This window comes from Glycine max, chromosome 16, assembly GCF_000004515.6.
Source record: "Glycine max cultivar Williams 82 chromosome 16, Glycine_max_v4.0, whole genome shotgun sequence".
Taxonomy (NCBI): Eukaryota; Viridiplantae; Streptophyta; class Magnoliopsida; order Fabales; family Fabaceae; genus Glycine; species Glycine max.
Window position 1 is genome coordinate 31810323 of NC_038252.2, and position 20140 is coordinate 31830462.

Here is a 20140-nt window from a genome sequence, read left to right on the forward strand (position 1 = left end):
TTCTTCTTCTCCATCGATAGTGACGAAAACTTCTTCTCCTTGTTAGAGGCGTCGTTGCGACTTACGACTCCGTTCACCTTTGCCTCGCCAACGTCGTATCTCGCGGCAAAGGTGGAGTTTGCCTTGCCAACGGTGGTGATGTTTCTTTCTCCAAATCTGAAATCCACTCCACCTAGATCTACCTCTTTTGCCTTGACTTCTCCAATGACGACTCCAACACTATCCACATCTAGAGGACCTGCATTAACTATTCGAGGAAGCTTCTAGATCTAAAGATTTGATTTTTTTTTTCTTGTTTCTGGGTGAGTGTTTTGTATTTGAGGTTGTCTAGTTATGTTTGTAATTTTGTTAGTGAAGTAAGGGGAAAGAGGAACAATGGTTGTAAAGACCCCAAACAAATCACACCATAGATGAATTCAGAGGTTATGCATGTACAAAACTATATAGTTGAAAATAATTAAAAAAAAAAATTAGTATTACCTATCCCAACAAAATATATCTATTTTTCAGTAGTCTATCACTTAACCCCCTGTTCTCTCTCATTCTCTTCCTCCATTGAAGCTTTCTCTCTAAGCTTCTTATCCAAGACACTCTCTTGGTGGTGAAACTTCTCCTTCCATGACTTATTCTCTAGTAGATGACGTCTCCTCTCACCTCTTCTCCTTTATCTTCCGCTGCAACTCCATGACTGAAAATCACTATTGAATGACCTTATTGAAGCTCAAAGATTCAGCCTCTATAGAAGCTTCTCACGCAAGCTTCCATCAAGTGTTGGTTTATGGGGACAATCAATGATATTGAGAGTAGTCGAACGAGACCATAGTTAGTTGTCAAGGTCTCTAAAAGGATTACTCACAAAAGATTCTGACCAACAAGGATGTTGAGTGAAGTGTCATCGTGTGAAGTATTGTAATATAAGAGACATGGTGATGAGGATGAACAATGAAATTAGGAAAAAAAATGAATTTTTCTTATTATAAAAAAATCAAATGTATTAAAAATATTATCCATTAAACAAGTTTTCCTTCTTCAAACTAATTTACCCAACAAACCTGGTATTTGATAAATTTGTAAACCTTCTCCATTATAATATAATTTATCTCCATGATAACATAATTTATTATTTTATTTTAATTTTTAAATAAAAATGTTTTTTTTTATTTTCTTATGTAGATAACCTATTATTACAGGTAAATTTTAATGCACCACCAATTAGGGGTAGGCGTGGGATTGTATTTCTAAGAATCAAATCCATATTCAATTCATATCTACTTAAATGGATTGGATCTTAAACTTATATCTATATTTTTTTAAAAACAATTTGGATTCAAAATCCAATCCATTTAAGTGGATAGAGATTTGGTCATATCCAATCTATATCCACTTAAATGTTATAAGGATCTTTTTTTTTTTACAAATTTTAGTAATTAAACGCTAAAAATTGAAAACTTAGCAGTTATCCATTTAAGAGTTATTTTCAATCGACTTTGGTCAAGACTATTTTCAACCAGTCTTGGTTAGAGTATTTTCGACCTACCTCAACTAGGACAATTTCGGTTGACATTGGCCCATACATTTTTAGACCGACATCAACCAGGATTATTTTTTTATTGATGTCGGTCAATGCATTTTTGGTGGACGTAGGTCAAAGATGTTTTTGGTCAATCTTAGGTAAGGTTATTTTTTGGTTAAGGTTGTCTAGGGTTTTTAGTCAATGTCGGTCGATGATATTTTTTGGCCGACATCAATTAGAGATTTTTCGATTAGTGTCAACCAAGACTATTTTTTTGCCAATGTTGGTTAGGGTTTTTGTGGCCGACATTGGTAAGGGTTTCTTTGGCCAATGTCAGACGTTGATATTTTTTGCCCAACATTAGCTAGGACTATTTTTTGGTCGACTTTGATTAGGTTTTTTTTTGTTGACATCAACTAGGGTTTATTGGTCAACATCGGTCATGACTATTTCTTTTGGTCAACGTTGACTAGAGATTTTTTGTTGTTATTGACATTAGCTAGGGTTTTTTCGATCAGCGTCAATTAGGAGAATATTATGGCCGATGTTGGTCGATGATGTTTTTCAGTCGATGTCAACCAAAAAAATCCTAGCCGACATTAGCAAAAAAATAGTTTTGTTTGATGCCGACCAAAAAACCCTAGCCGATGTCGACTGAAAAACCTATCTAACGTTGACCAAAAAATAATCTTTACAGACATCAACAAAAAAACCCTAACTGACATCGACAAAAAAATAATCTCGACTAATGTCGGCCAAAAAAACTTTAGACGACATCGGCCAAAAGATATTCCCGATCAACTTTGGCCGGAAAACTCCTTACCAACATTAATCGAAAAAATAGTCTCAATCAATAACGGCTTCAAAACATCTTTAGTTGACGTCGGCCAAAATAACTCTTGATGACATCGACAAAAAAATAACTCCTACCGAAATTGGTAAAAAAAAACCTAATTGTCATCATCCAAAAAATTAAATTGGATTTAAAAATCCAAACAAATATCCAATTAATTGGATTGGATTTAAAATCCAAAAAATTAGATTTGGATATGAAACTAGACCATTTAAATAAATTTAAAGTAGATTAAATTGAATTGAATATGGATTTGATTTTATATATTTGGATTTTTTTGCATAGGCCTACCACTGATGGTCTATTTTTTTTTAAGTCTTCACCGTAGCCAGCACCTTTTTAATTTCTTCATGTCGCCTTTCCATTTGAAAATAGCCTTTTCTGTCCAAAATTGCCATTAAAATAGACAAAATAAGCCTTTTCCATTTCCAGATTATTTAAAGACAAAATTTTAAAAGCATTTATTATCTATCAACAACTGGGATGCTATTGACAATAATTTATTCAGTTTTGGAGGTATAGAGTTCAATTTGACAAGTACTAATTTCGTGCTACAGCTATAATGCTCATAAACTAATAAGAAATGACAGAAATGAGATAACTGTGTAATTAAACAACAAGCTTTGTGTACCCAAGAAAATGTTGACTTGTCTAGAGCAATTTCTAAATATGGTCAATTACCTAAACTTAACAGTTATCTGGTATCACAAACTAGAGATTTTCAAGCAATTTCCCCGTACATATAGGCTATTACTCCATCTCATTAGTTTGGCTAAATCTTCAAACTAGTACGCCAAAGAAATCAAAACAAAAAGGATATGTGCGACTAGTAATAATGAATCAAAGAAGCATTCTCGATAATTTATATCCACTATATACATATACATTGGCTTTTTGAAGAGGCATAATTAGTCAAATCCCCTCATGGACTCAAACCCTTTCTAATCAAGCAAGAAACTTCTTCCAAGATCAATCATTCCAAGAACCCCAATTTTTTTAATCGTGGGAATAACGGATTTATAATAACTCATACATCTTGTGCAACCAAGATCAATCATTCCAAGAACCCGAATTGCCTGATTGACAAATGATCACAGACTTATCTTGCTCTATTTCTTGATTTACCTTGAGAATTGTTGATGGAGAAAAGCTTCCTCATGACCCTCACAATCACCACCATGCTAGGCTTGTTGTTCTTAGTGGGAAATAGTGAACTATTATTGGTCTTTGCAACAGTTAATGCTGGAGCATATCTTAATTCCCTTGAAGAAGAGGTAGCAGACACTGTGGTTGTTGTTGAATACAACTCCTCATTGAAATCCTCCCACAACATGTCCATTCTGTCTTCATCCTCCTCTAGTCCAAATCTTTTCCTGCTATTTTCTACACATGAAAAACTCTTCCTGTGAACCTCAGCTGCTACTAGTTTTGCTCCAAAACACTCATTTTCTCCTCTTTTGTTCCCTTGGTAGTAGGGATTAGGAGATGCTGCTGGTGACAGGTTCCATAGAGGAGGTGAATCAATGTTGTGTGCACAAGTATCACTGATTCTAGGGAAACTGAACTCCTCTGTATCCATGGTTTAGCCAATCAGCACTTTGTATACGATATTAGAGTGAGGGAGAAAAAAAATGTGTGTTCTGGGGTAGGTTTGGGAGTGTGTGGGCCTGGAAGTTGTTTAGAAGGCTTTAGTTCAACTGCCAGAAAATCATGCACTTTCTTATTCACTAAAAAATGATTAAAAGAAATGCCAGTAATATAGTATACTTTAGTGTCTGTTTAGATATGTTCTTTAAATTAAACTTATTCCACCAGCTAAAATTAACTTGCACTTAACTTTTATATATATATAAAAAAACATTTAGCATCTTTAAAAGTTTAAGTGCATAAATTGATTTCAGCTTATTAAAAAATCTCAATTTATATTTTATTCTACTTTCTTATTTTTTATCTCTTATAACTACTTATAAAAAAAAGTTATTAAAAAAACCCTTAATATACTCTTTTCAGCTTTCGTTTTGAAATACCTAATATTTATTGGAATTTTAACACTCTCTATAGATATGCTCACTTACGTTTTCAAGGAAGATCTTGGCCACTCATAGGTAGGGCAGGGCCATGCGTGCCTAAACATAACAGAAGGCAAAAAGCTAACACAATCACTTATTCCACTGCTTAATTGATTATGAAAACAATAATTGACACAAATCTATATACAAGAAAGTAAAGTGAAGGTGAGAAAATGACAAACCTAGAAAATAATTTTTCCATAATTATGTAAGAGGGTACCATAATTGTCCTTCCTTAATGATTAAAGGTTGATGAAATTAATGTAACCATAGGTGTTGAGATGTGATGTAATTTCTAGAATGTACATAATTAGAAGTAGCCTATACCTTTAAGGGCAGCCAAGAGATGCTTATTATCGCCGGATTGATAGGAGGAAGTAATTTGTATGTTAGTTATTTTCCAAATTGGTGTTTGACCATTTAAACAATGAAAGGGATATTGAAGCACTAGGAGTCTAAGACAACACGTTCAATACTTCAATCTTTTTAGGTTGGGTTACATCTCTCTCTCTCTTGTGTGGTGGGGTTCCACATGGCCAGTTGTCACCAAAATTTCAAGTTTGATGGTGATCTCCAGTGACACGTTACGAAGAGTGCATAGATGTTGGTATGCATACAACAAACAAATAGTTAAAAAGAGGCTAGTTAGTTTAAGAGTATAAACCAAGTAAACGGTGTTGGTCTAGAGTGCCAAACAATTTGCTATGAAACAAAATGTGTTTTTGGCTTCTTTTCTACGCTCAAAATTTGTGGCCATTGGATTTATGGCTCATGATTTATCCCCCCATAGTTAATGAGGTATGACAAAATGCACTATGCACATGACCAACCAAAAAATATAGATAGTTCTCACCAACCCCTTTGAATATTTTGTCTAATTGTTTGGCCTAAAACATTAAAATTATGCAGTCACTGATGAAGAGTTTTTAAAAGAGGAAATGAACAGAAATGAGGCGATGGATTCATATGTTTATCAAGATAGAATACAAATGTTAACCCTTTCATTACCTTCGATTTTTCTGTGATTGATTTTTAATTTATTCAAAGAGGCTAAAAAACCTGGAAAAAAAGGATTACAAAGGAACTAAACGAGGGATATCACCCCCCCCCCCCGTAATATCTCCACTTAGTAAAGGCTATATATGTTCACCCACCAAAGACTATAAATTTTAGGGGAAATGGGGGTTGAATAGTTTTTGAATTCCAAAAAGTGAACAAATTTTTTATAGATATTTTAAACAAAGTCGTCTATCATTTGCATGATATCAATCTTGGGTTATTATTTAATCACTGTGATAGGGGGCAGTGATTAAACATGTCTATGTCAAAAGGAAAATGGATGGGCCATTGGTTAACAGGGCCTAAAAGGACTCAACAGTTAGTTAGTTAGAGAAGTTATCAGTTAGTTACTAATTGTATCCATCCAAACAATAAGAGAAAAATGTGTCTTTTGGCTAACTGTTAATGTGATAGGAAAGTTTAAATTTCTCTAGGAATTTCATTTGCTCTTCACCTAGTCTAAATTTTGTTCTTCAATAGAGCAAGTTTCATTTTTCTGTTAGTTTTGCACTACCAGTGTAACAATTGTTATTAGAAGTTTAGAACTTTCCGCTATGTCTCTCAGTTGCAAACGAGCAACACAAGTGGTGACACCAACATTGCAGAGATTTCCTGAGATTAGTTGAAAGGGCCAATGAATAGGCAGTATGGAGCATGATGAAATGTTAGGATCCAATTGCAAAGATGTCCTCAGCTTATGCTATAATTTAAAACTGAAGCCAATGACTTCATCGCAGACAAATTTTCCAGCTTTTCACCTTATGGATAAGGTGCATGCTTAGGGGGAGAGTATTGATAGGGACCAATGAAGTCAAACTCTTCAGATTATGTTGAGTCTAGTTTGGAATTATGCTCTTCAATAAAGAAAGTTAAACTTTTCCATTAATTATGCAGACCTTGAGTAACACATTATTTCTGTTTAGACAAACCTAAATAAATTCATCAAACACTTGAGCATTTACTTGAAAATGGCATTTAAACATTTTTCCTCATGCATATGCTCCCAATGATTTAGATTTCAGTGAGACTACCAAACTATTTTAGTGTTTCTAAGCTCTTAACATATTTTGTTTTTTTGGTTGGATGAGTATGCATACATAATGACAGTAACAATGGCTGGGAATGTCTACAGTTTTGGTGTCATCCTGCTTGAACTGATAACAGGAAAAACTGCAGTGACTGAGGGAATGGAGTTCCTAAAGTGGGTTTTACGTAATCCAACAGACCAAGATTACATTCTTGATTTTAATGTCAGTAAAACATCACAAGCCATTAGAAACCACATGCTTGCGATTCTCGAGATTGCTCTTGTTTGTGTTAGTAGATCCCCAGAAGCAAGACCAACAATGAAGAGCGTGCTACATATGCTGCTAAATGCTATATGAAGTCAAACTCTTCATATTTGGAATAAATCTTCAAAAGAGACTTTTCTATATTTGGGTGATGCTTTGAGTCTAGAAAATATGAAAGCATAGGGTCAGCATAATTTTTGAAAGCTTTCTAACTTAGAAAGTTTGGTTCTTTCCTCTAATAACCTCATTGGTGAAATTTCAGCTTCCTTTTTGAACTTCACAAAGCTTTCAAGATTTGCGGCAAATCAGAACAATTTCATAGGTCCTGTACCCCCTGGGATTACAAATCATGTTACGAGTTTGGATCTTAGTTTTAATAAATTGTCTGGACCCATTCCAGAAGACCTCTTATCCTCATCACAGTTTCTCCAAGCTTGTTCAAGTTGAGGTTTGGGAGCAATGAACTGAGTAGAAACATTCCTTCAGGTGCTTTTGCAGCAGTTCCAAATTTGACATACTTGGAGCTGGATAACAATGACTTGACCGGAACCATACTGGTTGAATTGGAATCTTGCAGGAAATTGGAATCACTTGACTGGTGTATTGCCACCATTGCTAGGTAATCTTGCCAATCTTCAAGTCTTGAAGCTTCAAATGAACAAGCATAATGGTGCAATTCCTATTGAAATTGGCCAACTTCATAAGTTGTCAATACTGAATTTGAGCTGCAATTCTCTGGGTGGATCAATTCCATCTGAGATTTCAAGTTTGAGCAGTCTTTCTTTGTTGAACTTGCAAGGCAACAATCTGAATGGTTGCATACCAACATCCATCGAAAACTTGAAACTTCTAATTGAACGCCAACTCGGGGAAAACCAGCTAAGTGGTGTGATACCAAGCATGCCGTGGATTCTGCAGGTGTCACTGAATCTTAGTGGCAACCACATTAGTGGTTATATTCCCCGAATTTTTGATAATTTGGTTAGCCTGGAAGTCTTGGATCTCTCAAATAACAAATTTTCTCATTCAATCCCCAAGGAACTAACTGAAATGTCAGCTTTGACAGAGTAACTGTTTGGTAAATATTTGTGTTTTAATTTAAAATTTATAAATATATATTAATGATATTAATTATATTTTATAACATAAAATATTTATTTTAGATTTTCTTAAAATTTTGTTTTAATGAGTCAACTAGTTTGTTATATTTGTTGTGACAACTGTAGGTTCGTTTCCAACGATCATATTTTCAATGGTCATAGTTGCAAAAATGTCTATATATCTCTCTTTCCTCTTTCCTACAAAAGAGACACAGAGCCACATTTGGTTTTTTTCTTCCAAAAGATTATCTCTTTCTTTTCCTATAAAAAAACTTATTTTTGTGAGAGCAAGAACATTGGTGTTCAGAAGGTTCAGGGATCCTTTCGCTGTACACGATCGGAACCAACGGGTTGTCGTATCTTGGGAGAGGAGCGCAATCAAATTTTCCTACCAGCGCAGTGGGGCGTTTTCTCTCTAAGGATAGCGTTTACACGCTTCAACTCAGGTTATATCTTTCTTCCCTTAATTTATTTTTTCCTTGTGCTTATTGTATGTTATAATGTATTATTCATGTGTTATCAATTAAATTTATTTTGTTATTGTTATTTTGTTATTTAATTCAAGATTGTACATCTTCTTCGTATTTATTTTCTTTCATTTTTATTTTATTTTCTAACCGTCTTAGAGAGAAAAGTCGATTTCACTTTCTTCTTGCATAGTCTTTTCTGCTGTAGCATTCTATCTTATCAAAATGTTTATCATGAATATGATTTTGTTCTTATCTGATTAGCCTAAAAAAAATTACGGGTGAAAATGCAATGCATTATGTTCCATTAAAAATGTTTTTATTATATTATTTTATTTCCTGAAATTTTAGATTAGTATGAGATTGTTGAAAAATATTTTCTTTGTCAATTGTATTTTTATTTAAGATAAAATGCTTTTAGAATTAGTTTATGTGAAAAACTAAAAATATCTCACTACTTTCCTTTGTGCATTAGGAAGTTATCTTTTACTTGATCAAATGATCTTGTGAACACAAGTCTTTAAAATCAGGACATTTGTTGTTTGGGTTTTTGATTTCTATTGTTTAACGTTATTATTATTACTGCAAGTATTTTGTTGCTCCATGTTGACTAATTATCTCTTTATATATAACTCATTGATAAAAGATAAGCCTGTGAAAATATAACACACAAAAACAATAAAATAAACACTTTGGTGAAGCTTTATATTCTGCATGTCGCATTCTTAATAGAGTACCTTATAAAAAAATTTAAAAAAATCTTTATGAGCTATAGAGAAAAAGAGAATCAAATATGAAATATCTTAAAGTGTGGGGGGGTCTAGTAAAGGTTAATATCCTTATTAATAAGAAAAGGAAAATTAACAAAAACAAAATGTTAATTGTATTTTGTTGGATATTTTTTACATAATACTACTTATAGATTCTTAGTTGTTAATTCAGAAGTGATTGAAATTTCTAATGTTACTATTATGCAGTCTAGAGATGTCACTTTCTTTAAAAATCTTTTTTCTTAAAAAATAAATCGTTAAATCTTTATATGGTTTGAAACAAACTCCAAAGCAATGACACAAAAGTTTGATTAAGTTATTCTTTTGTATGATTTTCAAATTAATGATAGTGATAAATGTGTGTATGTGAAACAATTTGATGATAATGGATGTGTCATTTTATGTTTGTATCTGGATGACATATTGGTATTTGGTAGTAATAAGCATTTCATAAATGATGTGAAGTTTTTCTTGTCTAGAAATTTTGATATGAAAGACCTTGGTTGTGTAGATATGATTTTGGGTATTAAGCTTATAAAGAAAAATGATGACATGACTTTTATCCAATCTTATTATGTTGAAAAGCTATTGAAGAAGTTTAATTATTTTGATGCGTAACATGCTTTCACTCCTTATAACTCATCCATCATGTTTAAAAAAAAATTGAGTAAATGAATTTCTTCACATAAATATTCTCAAATTATCGGTTCTTTGTTGCATTTGACAAACTTCTCTAGGCCTGACATTGCATATGCAGTTGGTAGATTAGGAAGGTATACTAATAATCATGATCATTCTCATTGGATTGCATTAGAAAGAGTTTTTAGATACTTAAGAGGAACCATCAGTTATGACATTCATTATACATGTTTTCCTGCGGTAATTGAGGGGTTTAGTGATGCAAATTGGATTTTTGATTCTGATGAAACGAAATCAACAAGTGGTTATGTTTTTACTTTAGCTGGTGGTGTAATATCATGGAAATCTGCTAAACAAACTATTATTTCACGTTCTACTATGGGAGCAGAAATTATTGCTTTGGATACTGCTACTAGTGAGGCTGAGTTTCTTAAAAATTTGTTAGGTGATTTGCCATTGTTGAATAAGCCTATACCTCCAATTCCAATGCATTGTAATAGTCAAATTGCTATATCTAAAGTGACAAGTAAAATTTTAATGAAAAAAGAAGACACTTAAGAGTGAGACATAAGTCTATAAGAAATTTGATTTCTCATAGTGTCATTTCTCTTGACTTTGTCAGGTCAAAAAATAATATTGCGGATCCACTTATAAAAGGGTTGACGCGTCAACAAGTACTTGAGTCGTCAAGGGGAATGAGACTAAAGCCCATTATTTAGTTACAACAATGGACACCCATCTTCGTGTGATTGGTGATCCCATGAATGAAGTTCAACGGGTAAAAACGAAATTGTTTGTTGATTAAAGTACACCAAAATGAAATTTGGCAGAGCTGTTCCATTTCTCATTCCTATGACGAGGTGTATTATAAATTGTGACAATATTAAGGTTGAGGTATTTATATATGTGTATTATTGGTAAAAAAAAAATACCTCTTAATGAATCTGATGATAATTATTGTAGGGGTAGGGGTCACAACCCACTCTTTGAGGATTCACCTAGTGAGTGTGGTGGTGGGGCCGTCACTATGAGATATGGGCTAATCTCTAAGTGACACTCACGAAACAAGATACAAGCGCAAGGCCGTGTAACGCGTTACCATTGATTAAAATCTAATTGAACGCCAATATTGTAGGGGTTATGTACTAAAGTCCGGTTAAAAAATATGTAGTTCAAGACAATCAAGTCACTACATTTTTCTCGGATGGAAGTTCATAAACACTAGGTATAAGGCTCAAACCCGGAAGGTTCCTTATACCGAAATACAATATCACATGCTCTTTCTCTTATATTTTTATACAAATTATCTCTTAGAAAATATATTTTAAAATTTTAAATTATGTGGGAGAATGTTGGTAAATATTTGTGTTTTAATTTAAAATTTATAAATATATATTAATTATATTAATTCTATTTTATAAAATAAAATTTTTATTTTAGATTTTCTTAAGATTTTGTTTTAATGAGTCAACTAGTTTCTTACATTTATTGTGACAACTGTAGGTTGATTTCTAACAGTCATATTTCCAACGGTCATATTTTGTTGTTGCAAAAATGTCTATATATATCTCTTTCCTAAAAAGAGACAAAGAGCAACGTCTGGTTTCTTTCTCCCAAAAAATTATCTCTTTCTTTTCCTATAAAAAAAACTTATTTTTGTGAGAGTATGAACATTGGTGTTTAGAAGGTTCGGGAATCCTTTCGCTGAAGATGATCGGAACCAACAGGTTGTCGTATCTTGGGAGAGGAGCGCAATCAAATTTTCCTACCAGTGCAGTGGGACGTTTTCTCTCTAAGGATAGCGTTTACGCGCTTCAACCCAAACTATATCTTTCTTTCCCTAATTTATTTTTTCCTTGTGTTTATTGTATATTATAATGCATTATTCATGTGTTGTCAATTAAATTTATTTTACTACTGTTATTTTATTATTTAATTTAAGACTGTGCATCTTTTTTGTATTTATTTTTTTTCATTTTTATTTTATTTTCTAACAGTTACTTGCTAACAATCCACTGCTGTATGGTGAAATTCCAAAATTCAGTGAACATGTTGAAGTTGTATATTCTGGAACTGATATGATAAATAATACTGCACCTGACAACCCAACAGCCAACAGGCCCAACACTGTAGCAACTAGTTTTCTTGTTGGCATTGTCATTCAGCTGGATGTCTAAAAAAAATTGTTGTCATCCTCAATTAGTGATTATACTTAAAAAATGTGGCTATTTACTCATTAGTGATTATACTGTACCATATTGGTGAAATATAACTATAAAATAAGATTATAAAATTATCTAATAATATAAACGTATTAGAAAAGAAAAGAAAAATGTTAGAACGTATTACAAAAGGCAGTGTCATTACTCATTATCCATTTGTTCTTGACTTGACTTAGTGCAATTCGATCTCACATTGTCACACAACTCTTTGTTTGTGCAGTGAAAGACCTGCAATGTCAGTCAACTCCACTCCCAAACACTTTGTTCTTACTCTCTTTCCACCAACCTTCCTTCAACTCCAAACATATCCTAAATTTATTCTGTTGCAGACACTTCCCAACATTCTCTTCTTGTTCTATCCCCCATGTTGTTGTTTCTCTTCACCCTCAATCCAGTTCAAATAAAATACTCACTCACACACCCCAAATAGATACACATATATTCATATAATAGTGAAGCCTAATCACAGTTCAAAACTCAGTACCAGACACTGCTAAGAACATGGGCAGGTTTGAGTATATCCCCACTTCTTTCCTCAGTATTTTGTTCATTTTTTGTTTCTGTCCCATGGTGTTGTCCCTGCTGTCTCAAAACCAAACAAAAACCATGATCAATCTCTCAAAGAACCTTCCTCCCCCTGTTCCATGGAATGCCTCATACCCACCATGTTCATGGATGGGAGTGGATTGTGACCCTACCAATTCTTCTATAGTAGGGATATCTTTAATTCGGTATTCACTGTCTGCTTCTGACTTTCTGCCACTTGTTTGCAAAATTCAAACTTTGGAGCATTTTGATGTCTCCAACAACCGTCTGAGCTCAGTCCCAGATGGTTTCATCACCGAGTGTGGAAAGATTAAGGGGTTGAAAAAGCTGAATTTCAGTGGAAACATGTTAGGGGGTGATTTACCATCTTTTCATGGTTTTGATGCATTGGAATCCCTTGATATGTCCTTCAATAATTTGGAAGGGAGTATTGGTATTCAGTTAGATGGATTGGTTAGCCTCAAAAGTTTGAATCTTACTTCCAATAACTTCGGTGGGTCTATTCCTACCAAACTAGGAAATTCCACGGTTTTGGAGCATCTTGTGCTTTCTGTCAATCAGTTTGGTGGAAAAATCCCTGATGAATTATTGAGTTATGAAAACTTGACCGAGGTTGATTTTAGGGCAAATCTTCTCTCAGGGTCCATTCCTAGCAATATTGGGAAGCTTTCTAACCTGGAAAGTTTGGTTCTTTCCTCTAATAACCTCACTGGTGAAATTCCAGCTTCCCTTTTCAACCTCACAAAGCTTTCAAGATTTGAGGCAAATCAGAACAATTTCATAGGTCCTGTACCTCCTGGGATTACAAATCATCTCACGAGTTTGGATCTTAGTTTTAATAATTTGTCTGGACCCATTCCAGAAGACCTTTTATCCCCATCACAGTTGCAGGCTGTAGATTTGTCAAATAATATGTTAAATGGGTCGGTGCCTACAAATTTTTCTCCAAACTTGTTCAGGTTAAGGTTTGGGAGCAATCATCTGAGTGGAAACATTCCTCCAGGTGCTTTTGCAGCAGTTCCAAATTTGACATACTTGGAGCTGGATAACAATGACTTGACCGGAACCATACCGGCTGAATTGGAATCATGCAGGAAATTGGCGTTGTTGAATTTAGCACAGAATCACTTGACTGGTGTATTGCCACCACTGCTTGGCAATCTTACCAATCTTCAAGTCTTGAAGCTTCAAATGAACAAGCTTAATGGTGCAATCCCTATTGAAATTGGCCAACTTCATAAGTTGTCAATACTGAATTTGAGCTGGAATTCTCTGGGTGGATCAATTCCATCTGAGATTACAAATTTGAGCAGTCTTAATTTCCTGAACTTGCAAAGCAACAATCTGAGTGGTTCCATACCAACATCCATTGAAAACTTGAAATTTCTAATAGAACTCCAACTCGGGGAAAACCAGCTAAGTGGTGTGATACCAAGCATGCCGTGGAATCTGCAGGCGTCACTGAATCTTAGTAGCAACCACCTTAGTGGTAATATTCCCAGCAGTTTTGGTACTTTGGGGAGCCTGGAAGTCTTGGATCTCTCAAATAACAAATTATCTGGTCCAATTCCCAAGGAACTAACTGGAATGTCAAGTTTGACACAGTTGTTACTTGCCAACAATGCACTGCTGTCTGGTGAAATTCCAAAATTCAGTCAACATGTTGAAGTTGTATATTCTGGGACTGGTCTGATAAATAATACTTCACCTGACAACCCAATAGCCAACAGGCCCAACACTGTCTCTAAGAAGGGAATATCTGTTCATGTGACAATTCTCATTGCAATTGTAGCAGCTAGTTTTGTTTTTGGCATTGTCATTCAGCTGGTTGTCTCCAGAAAAAATTGTTGGCAACCTCAATTCATCCAAAGTAATTTATTAACTCCTAATGCAATTCACAAATCAAGAATTCACTTCGGTAAAGCCATGGAAGCTGTTGCTGATACATCAAATGTTACTTTGAAAACAAGGTTTTCAACGTATTACACTGCCATCATGCCCTCTGGATCAATCTATTTTATCAAGAAACTAGACTGTTCTAACAAGATATTGCCATTGGGAAGTCATGATAAATTTGGAAAAGAGCTAGAAGTCTTTGCAAAATTGAACAATTCAAATGTCATGACTCCTTTGGCCTATGTTCTGTCCATTGATACTGCTTATATACTATATGAATATATCTCAAATGGCTCCCTCTATGATGTTCTTCATGGAAGCATGTTAGATTGGGGTAGCAGATATAGTATAGCCGTTGGGGTGGCTCAAGGACTTTCTTTTCTTCATGGATTTGCCTCTAGTCCAATACTACTCCTTGACCTATCAAGTAAAAGTATTATGTTGAAGTCCCTCAAGGAGCCTCAAGTTGGGGATGTTGAACTCTACCATGTGATTAATCCCTTAAAGAGTACAGGGAATTTTTCTGAAGTTGTTGGTTCTGTTGGTTATATTCCTCCAGGTCAAAAACTCTTCAACCCTATATTCCTATTATTTTTTCATAGTTCACATATTAACTTTATATAACCACAACCAAAGACTACATAAATTGAAGGGGTGGATCATATAGATTTTGAATTCCACTAGTGAACGAACTTTTATGTTTATTTTAAGCCTAGTTGTCTCATTTACATATTATTAATCCTATGTAATTATTACTGATAAAAAAAATCCTATAGAATCATTTAATCACTGTGATAGAGGGACAGTGATTAAACTGGTCTGTGTTAGAAGGAAAGGGGTGGGCCACGGGCTGAGATGGCCTAATGGACTCAACAGTTAGTTAGTTAGAGAAGTTTTTAATTACTTAGTTATTACTTATATCTTAGCAATTAGGGAAAAAGGTGTCTTTTGGCTAAGATTGTTGATGTGATAGGAGTTTACTTCACCCAATCTACATTCATACTGAGTCTAGTTTGGAATTTTGTTCCTCAATAAAGAAAGTTACATTTTTTCGTTAATTCTGTGTTGCCAATATTGGTATTAGAGTTTTCCATCGTATCTCTTAGTTGCAAATGAGTGCACACGTTGTGACATGGATGTTGCAGTGATAACTCGAGACTAGTCAAACGGCCACTGTACAGCCAATCAAACATGAGCACTGAGACTGCAGAGTGTAGTGGGATGTGAGGATCCAATTGTAAGGTATGGTAGTTAAGTTCCACATTAGAAGTATAAGATTCTAGCTTTTGTGGTGGAGTTTATCATGTGACAGGAAGAGTACAACCGAAACCTTTGCAATTGACTTATTAGAGGAATGGGAATTGCAGGCACAATCACAAGATATTCTGGCCAATGCTTTCCCATATTGCGAGAACTCTGGGGTGAAGCTATGTTGTTGATCAAGTGGCATGAATTTCCAGACTGCAAGAACTATTGGGAGTTGATGATTTCATTGCAAGTAACTTTTGCAACTTTTCACCTTGACCGCTTGGTGGCAGGGTTAGTGCTTTGTGAGGAGCATTGATAGGGGACCAATGATTAAACAGCTTTATGTCAGAAGGAAAGGAGATGAGTTACAGGTTGACAGAACCCAAACTCACCTCCTATAAATGTTAGTTGTTAACTTGTTAGTTTTTGTTAGTGGGAGGACTCAAATCCACTATTACTTTGTTGTTAACAGCTTTATGTCAGAAGGAAAGGAGATGAGTTACAGGTTGACAGAACCCAAACTCACCTCCTATAAACGTTAGTTGTTAACTCGTTAGTTTTTGTTGTTAACTTGTTAGTTTTTTTGTTAGTTTGGAATTTTGTTCCTCAATAAAGAAAGTTACATTTTTTCGTTAATTCTGTGTTGCTAATATTGGTATTAGAGTTTTCCAATTGTAAGGTATGTTACTTAAGTTCTACATTAGAAGTATAAGATTCTAGCTTTCGTGGTAGAGTTTTGTTGAAGATTAATCTAGAAAAGTGTAGATGTATAATTGGTGGTCCATTATCTAGAGAGTTCTACACCTATAGAGATGTTGTAGTGTGTAGAAACTTCTTGATGGATGTAGAAAAATATCTCATTATCTAGAGTCATAGAAGCACCTAGAACATTATAGAGATGGATGGTAGATGATAGATGAGTCTAGAAGACTCTAAGACTAAGTAGTATAGAAGTGTGTAGAAATCACCTATGTAACCTATATAAAGGCATAAGTTGTAGCAAGTAATGTAATGTAAGTCAAGAAGCTAATAAGCACAATTCTAGTTAAGGTGTCAATTTTCTGAAAACTCATCATCTTCCTACTCTCATCATTTCTATCATACATTTCTACCATATCCTTCCATAGAAAAAAGGCATAACCATGTCCCATATCCTAACAAGTTTATCATATGACAGGAAGAGTACAACCTAAACCTTTGCAATTGACTTATTAGAGGAATGGGAATTGCAGGCACAATCATAAGATATTCTGGCCAATGCTTTCCCATATAGCAAGAACTCTGGGGTGAAGCTATGTTGTTGATCAAGTGGCATGAATTTCCAGACTGCAAGAACTATTGGGAGTTGATGATTTCATTGCAAGTAACTTTTGCAACTTCTCACCTTGACACTTGGGGGCAGGGTTAGTGCTTTGTGAGGAGCATTGATAGGGGACCAATGATTAACCATTTTTATGTCAGAAGGAAAGGAGATGAGTTATAGGTTGACAGAACCCAAACTCACCTCCTATAGTTTTTTTTAATCGATAAACGTTAGTTGTTAACTTGTTAGTTTTTGTTAGTGGGAGGACTCAAATCCATGATTTCTTTTCCCCTCCCTTCTCCCTTCACCACCAAGCCAACCCTATTACCTCTCTAACCCGATATGGTTGATTAGTTAGAGAAGTTGTCAATTAGTTAGTTAGTAATTGCATCCTAAGTTCTAACAATTAGGGGGACAAAGGTGTCTACGTTTCTACACTCACATTAAGTCTAGTCTGGAACTCTGTTCTTTCAATAAAAGCAAGTTCCATTTTCCCTGTTAATTTTGCAGAGCCAGTTTAACACACTGTATCTGTTTGATTTTGGTTACAACTTCCAAAGACAATTTTGACTAAATGCATCAAAAACTTCAGCATATAACCTGAAAATTCACTTAAAACATTTTTATTCATGCATTTACTACCAGTGATTTAGAATTGAATGAGATTGCCAACCTATTTTTGTGTTTCAAAGCTCTTAACATATTTTGTTCGATGGTTGGCAGAGTATGCATACACAATGACAGTAACAATTGCTGGGAATGTCTACAGTTTTGGTGTCATTCTGCTTGAACTGCTGACAGGAGAACCTCCGGTGACAGATGGAAAAGAATTGGTCAAGTGGGTTTTGGATCATTCAACAAACCCACAATACATTCTTGATTTTAATGTCAGTAGATCATCACAAGAAGTCAGAAGCCAGATGCTTGCAATTCTCAAGATTGCTCTTGTTTGTGTTAGTACATCCCCAAAGGCAAGACCAAATATGAACACTGTGCTTCAGATGCTTCTTAATGTTGGATGAAGTCAAATTCTTTAGTATTGGAATATATCTTGAAGAGAGATTTTTTGTAATTTTTGGATGATGCTTTAAGTCAAGAAAATATGAAAGGTAGACATATTACAGGACAAAGTTGGCTTAATTATTTTATGGTGTGTTACCAGTGTAAGTAAAACTAGTACCGTACATATAAGATATAACTTATACATATAAAAGTATACTTTTGTTTTCTACATACTTGTATATTACATTGTCCTTCTCTCTTATTTTAAAATAAGCACCCCCATCTTATCTTTGTTCCAATTTTAAATTTTTGGTTGAAATACGTTAACTTTTGTTAAAAAAAGTATTATCAAAATCATCTCACAAGAGATGTAAGTATTATCCTAACTTTTCCCCTTATATTAAGATATACATTGTTGATTGTTTTTTATTTTTTATATTCATTCTTCTTTTTTGTTGGTTTTATTGAAGTTTAGGTTAGTTGAATCTTAGACAAAGCAACACCAAGGTAAGCATGAAGACTTAAACAATTGTTACATATTATCAACTAATAAAATTTCCATATGAACTATAAGGAATTGAACTGAAGTCCTTTATCAAATATTAGTTTATTCGTTAGCAACTAAATTAATCTTTTTGTTGACATACACTCTCTCCCTCTGATCGATACAAATATATTACACTTTATTTAAATATTTCACTAAAGAGCACTCAATCCACTAAGTTTTATTGTATGTATAGTCCCACTAAATTTTAATTAATCCTTAAATTTTATGTCATTTACAAATAGAAGTCATGAAGTTTAATTTCATTTCAAATGATCCTTATATGCTACCCTGTACCGTGTTTTTAAAAAGGCACCTTCAACTTTAATTTCATTCCAATTCATTCTTAAACTTCATCATTTATACAAATAATTCCTTATATCAAATTAGAGTTAAATTATTTATATTAAATGTCAATAATTTACTATTTCTTTTTCTTATTATTTTGTTACAATTCATTTTTTCATGTATTAAAATATTGATTTTTCATGTATTAAAAATCTTTAACTTTTTCCTATAAGTCTATTTTAGATATTAACTTATTTAAAGGTCTATTTCATACATATTAAGAAGGGTAAAAATATTTTTTTTTTACAAAGCCAAAGATTTTTATTTAAAACAATAAAATAATTTTAAACAATAAAATGTTACTAGAATTTACCTACAAATATTACACGTGACACATTATAAATTTTTTTAAGTTCTAAAAAAAAAGAGCCCTAATCTTATTACTCATTTATTCTTACAGAAATTAACCTAAAAAAATTATAATTTTATTAAAATAATTATAATATTATATATCATATTAATAATAATACATTATTTGTATTAATAAATATTATTGTTAACAATTCAGTCCGTCAAACTTAAGAAAATTTTCTTAAGGGTTATGACTTAACATATTTAACTAAGGTGTTTTAAATAGTTTAAACTTGACAACTTTACTAAATGAATGAAACCAAATCCAACAATATAACATTTATTCTATCTACAATATTCTAACAATATGTGTGTGCGCGCGTGTGTTTTAGAACTTTTAAATTTTTGGATAAGGTTTTGTTTAAGTATATCTTTCTTATCAATATATGTTTTAACGTATGGATGGATGAACAATATATTCATAATACATGACTATATTATATTCTCAAATCTTATACGACATTATGTGTTTTAACAAATTTTTCTAAAACAAAAATCAAATATAAAATAAGATATTTTTTTATTAAAAACAAAAACAAAAACAAAAAAAGAAATCAAGAAATAAAAGCTCAAGTAATCACCTCCTAAACACTAAAAAAAACAGCAATATCGTGCGGAAACTAAATAGTAATTACACAAAGCATATAACTTTAGAATACAATACATATTTAAAATATAAAAAGTCCATTAACTGTTGAGTACAACATAAAAGAAATACAAAACGCAATTTTTTTTTACATAGCATGGCGTAAATTAGTTAAGTTACTTCTTCTGGTATAAAATATAATTTTTCTTAATGTATATTAAATACATATAATATATGAAAAATATAAATTATATTTATTTAATCGATAATATAATTTACAAAAATAAAAAATTACAGGAAAATTAAAAATTATTCATGTTTGGAAATATTAA

General features: G+C 33.2%; 3 protein-coding genes across 5 annotated transcripts; 2 read left to right on the top strand and 1 right to left on the bottom strand.

Annotated features, from left to right (window-relative positions):
- Window positions 1–3202: 3202 nt before the first annotated feature.
- Window positions 3203–4114, bottom strand: LOC100795591 (uncharacterized). Its single transcript, XM_003548898.5, has one exon. The coding sequence runs from the start codon at window positions 3943–3945 to the stop codon at window positions 3466–3468; it is 480 nt and encodes a 159-aa protein (XP_003548946.1). The 5' UTR covers window positions 3946–4114; the 3' UTR covers window positions 3203–3465.
- A 2492-nt stretch (window positions 4115–6606) lies between these two features.
- Window positions 6607–7857, top strand: LOC121173696 (LRR receptor-like serine/threonine-protein kinase SIK1). The gene is made up of 3 exons (XM_041010376.1): window positions 6607–6695; window positions 7187–7272; window positions 7364–7857. Exons 1-3 carry the CDS (start codon window positions 6607–6609, stop codon window positions 7855–7857), a joined length of 669 nt encoding a protein of 222 aa, XP_040866310.1.
- Window positions 7858–12136: 4279 nt separating this feature from the next.
- Window positions 12137–18210, top strand: LOC100796118 (leucine-rich repeat receptor-like tyrosine-protein kinase PXC3). 3 transcript variants are annotated; one of them, XR_418872.4, is made up of 3 exons: window positions 12137–14985; window positions 15572–15668; window positions 15794–16310. XR_418872.4 is itself a non-coding variant. In XM_026126284.2 (2 exons), exons 1-2 carry the CDS (start codon window positions 12486–12488, stop codon window positions 15586–15588), a joined length of 2517 nt encoding a protein of 838 aa, XP_025982069.1. In that variant the 5' UTR covers window positions 12137–12485; the 3' UTR covers window positions 15589–16310. The 3 variants fall into 3 exon arrangements, 2 of the variants coding, with proteins under 2 accessions (XP_025982069.1, XP_003548947.2); XM_026126284.2 differs by having other exon boundaries at window positions 15572–16310; XM_003548899.5 differs by lacking the exons at window positions 15572–15668; window positions 15794–16310 and adding an exon at window positions 17701–18210 and having other exon boundaries at window positions 12138–14985.
- The last annotated feature ends 1930 nt before the right edge of the window (window positions 18211–20140 follow it).

Excerpts from the sequence above, each read along its gene's own strand:
- LOC100795591 (XM_003548898.5), bottom strand. The coding sequence starts at position 3,945 with ATGGATACAGAGGAGTTCAGTTTCCCTAGAATCAGTGATACTTGTGCA.
- LOC121173696 (XM_041010376.1), top strand. The coding sequence starts at position 6,607 with ATGGCTGGGAATGTCTACAGTTTTGGTGTCATCCTGCTTGAACTGATA. Across the intron at positions 6,696-7,186 it reads GAGGGAATGGAGTTCCTAAA|AAGACCTCTTATCCTCATCA; the intron begins GTGGGTTTTACG and ends GACCCATTCCAG. Across the intron at positions 7,273-7,363 it reads GAGTAGAAACATTCCTTCAG|GAAATTGGAATCACTTGACT; the intron begins GTGCTTTTGCAG and ends GGAATCTTGCAG.
- LOC100796118 (XM_003548899.5), top strand. The coding sequence starts at position 12,486 with ATGGGCAGGTTTGAGTATATCCCCACTTCTTTCCTCAGTATTTTGTTC. Across the intron at positions 14,986-17,700 it reads TGTTGGTTATATTCCTCCAG|AGTATGCATACACAATGACA; the intron begins GTCAAAAACTCT and ends GATGGTTGGCAG.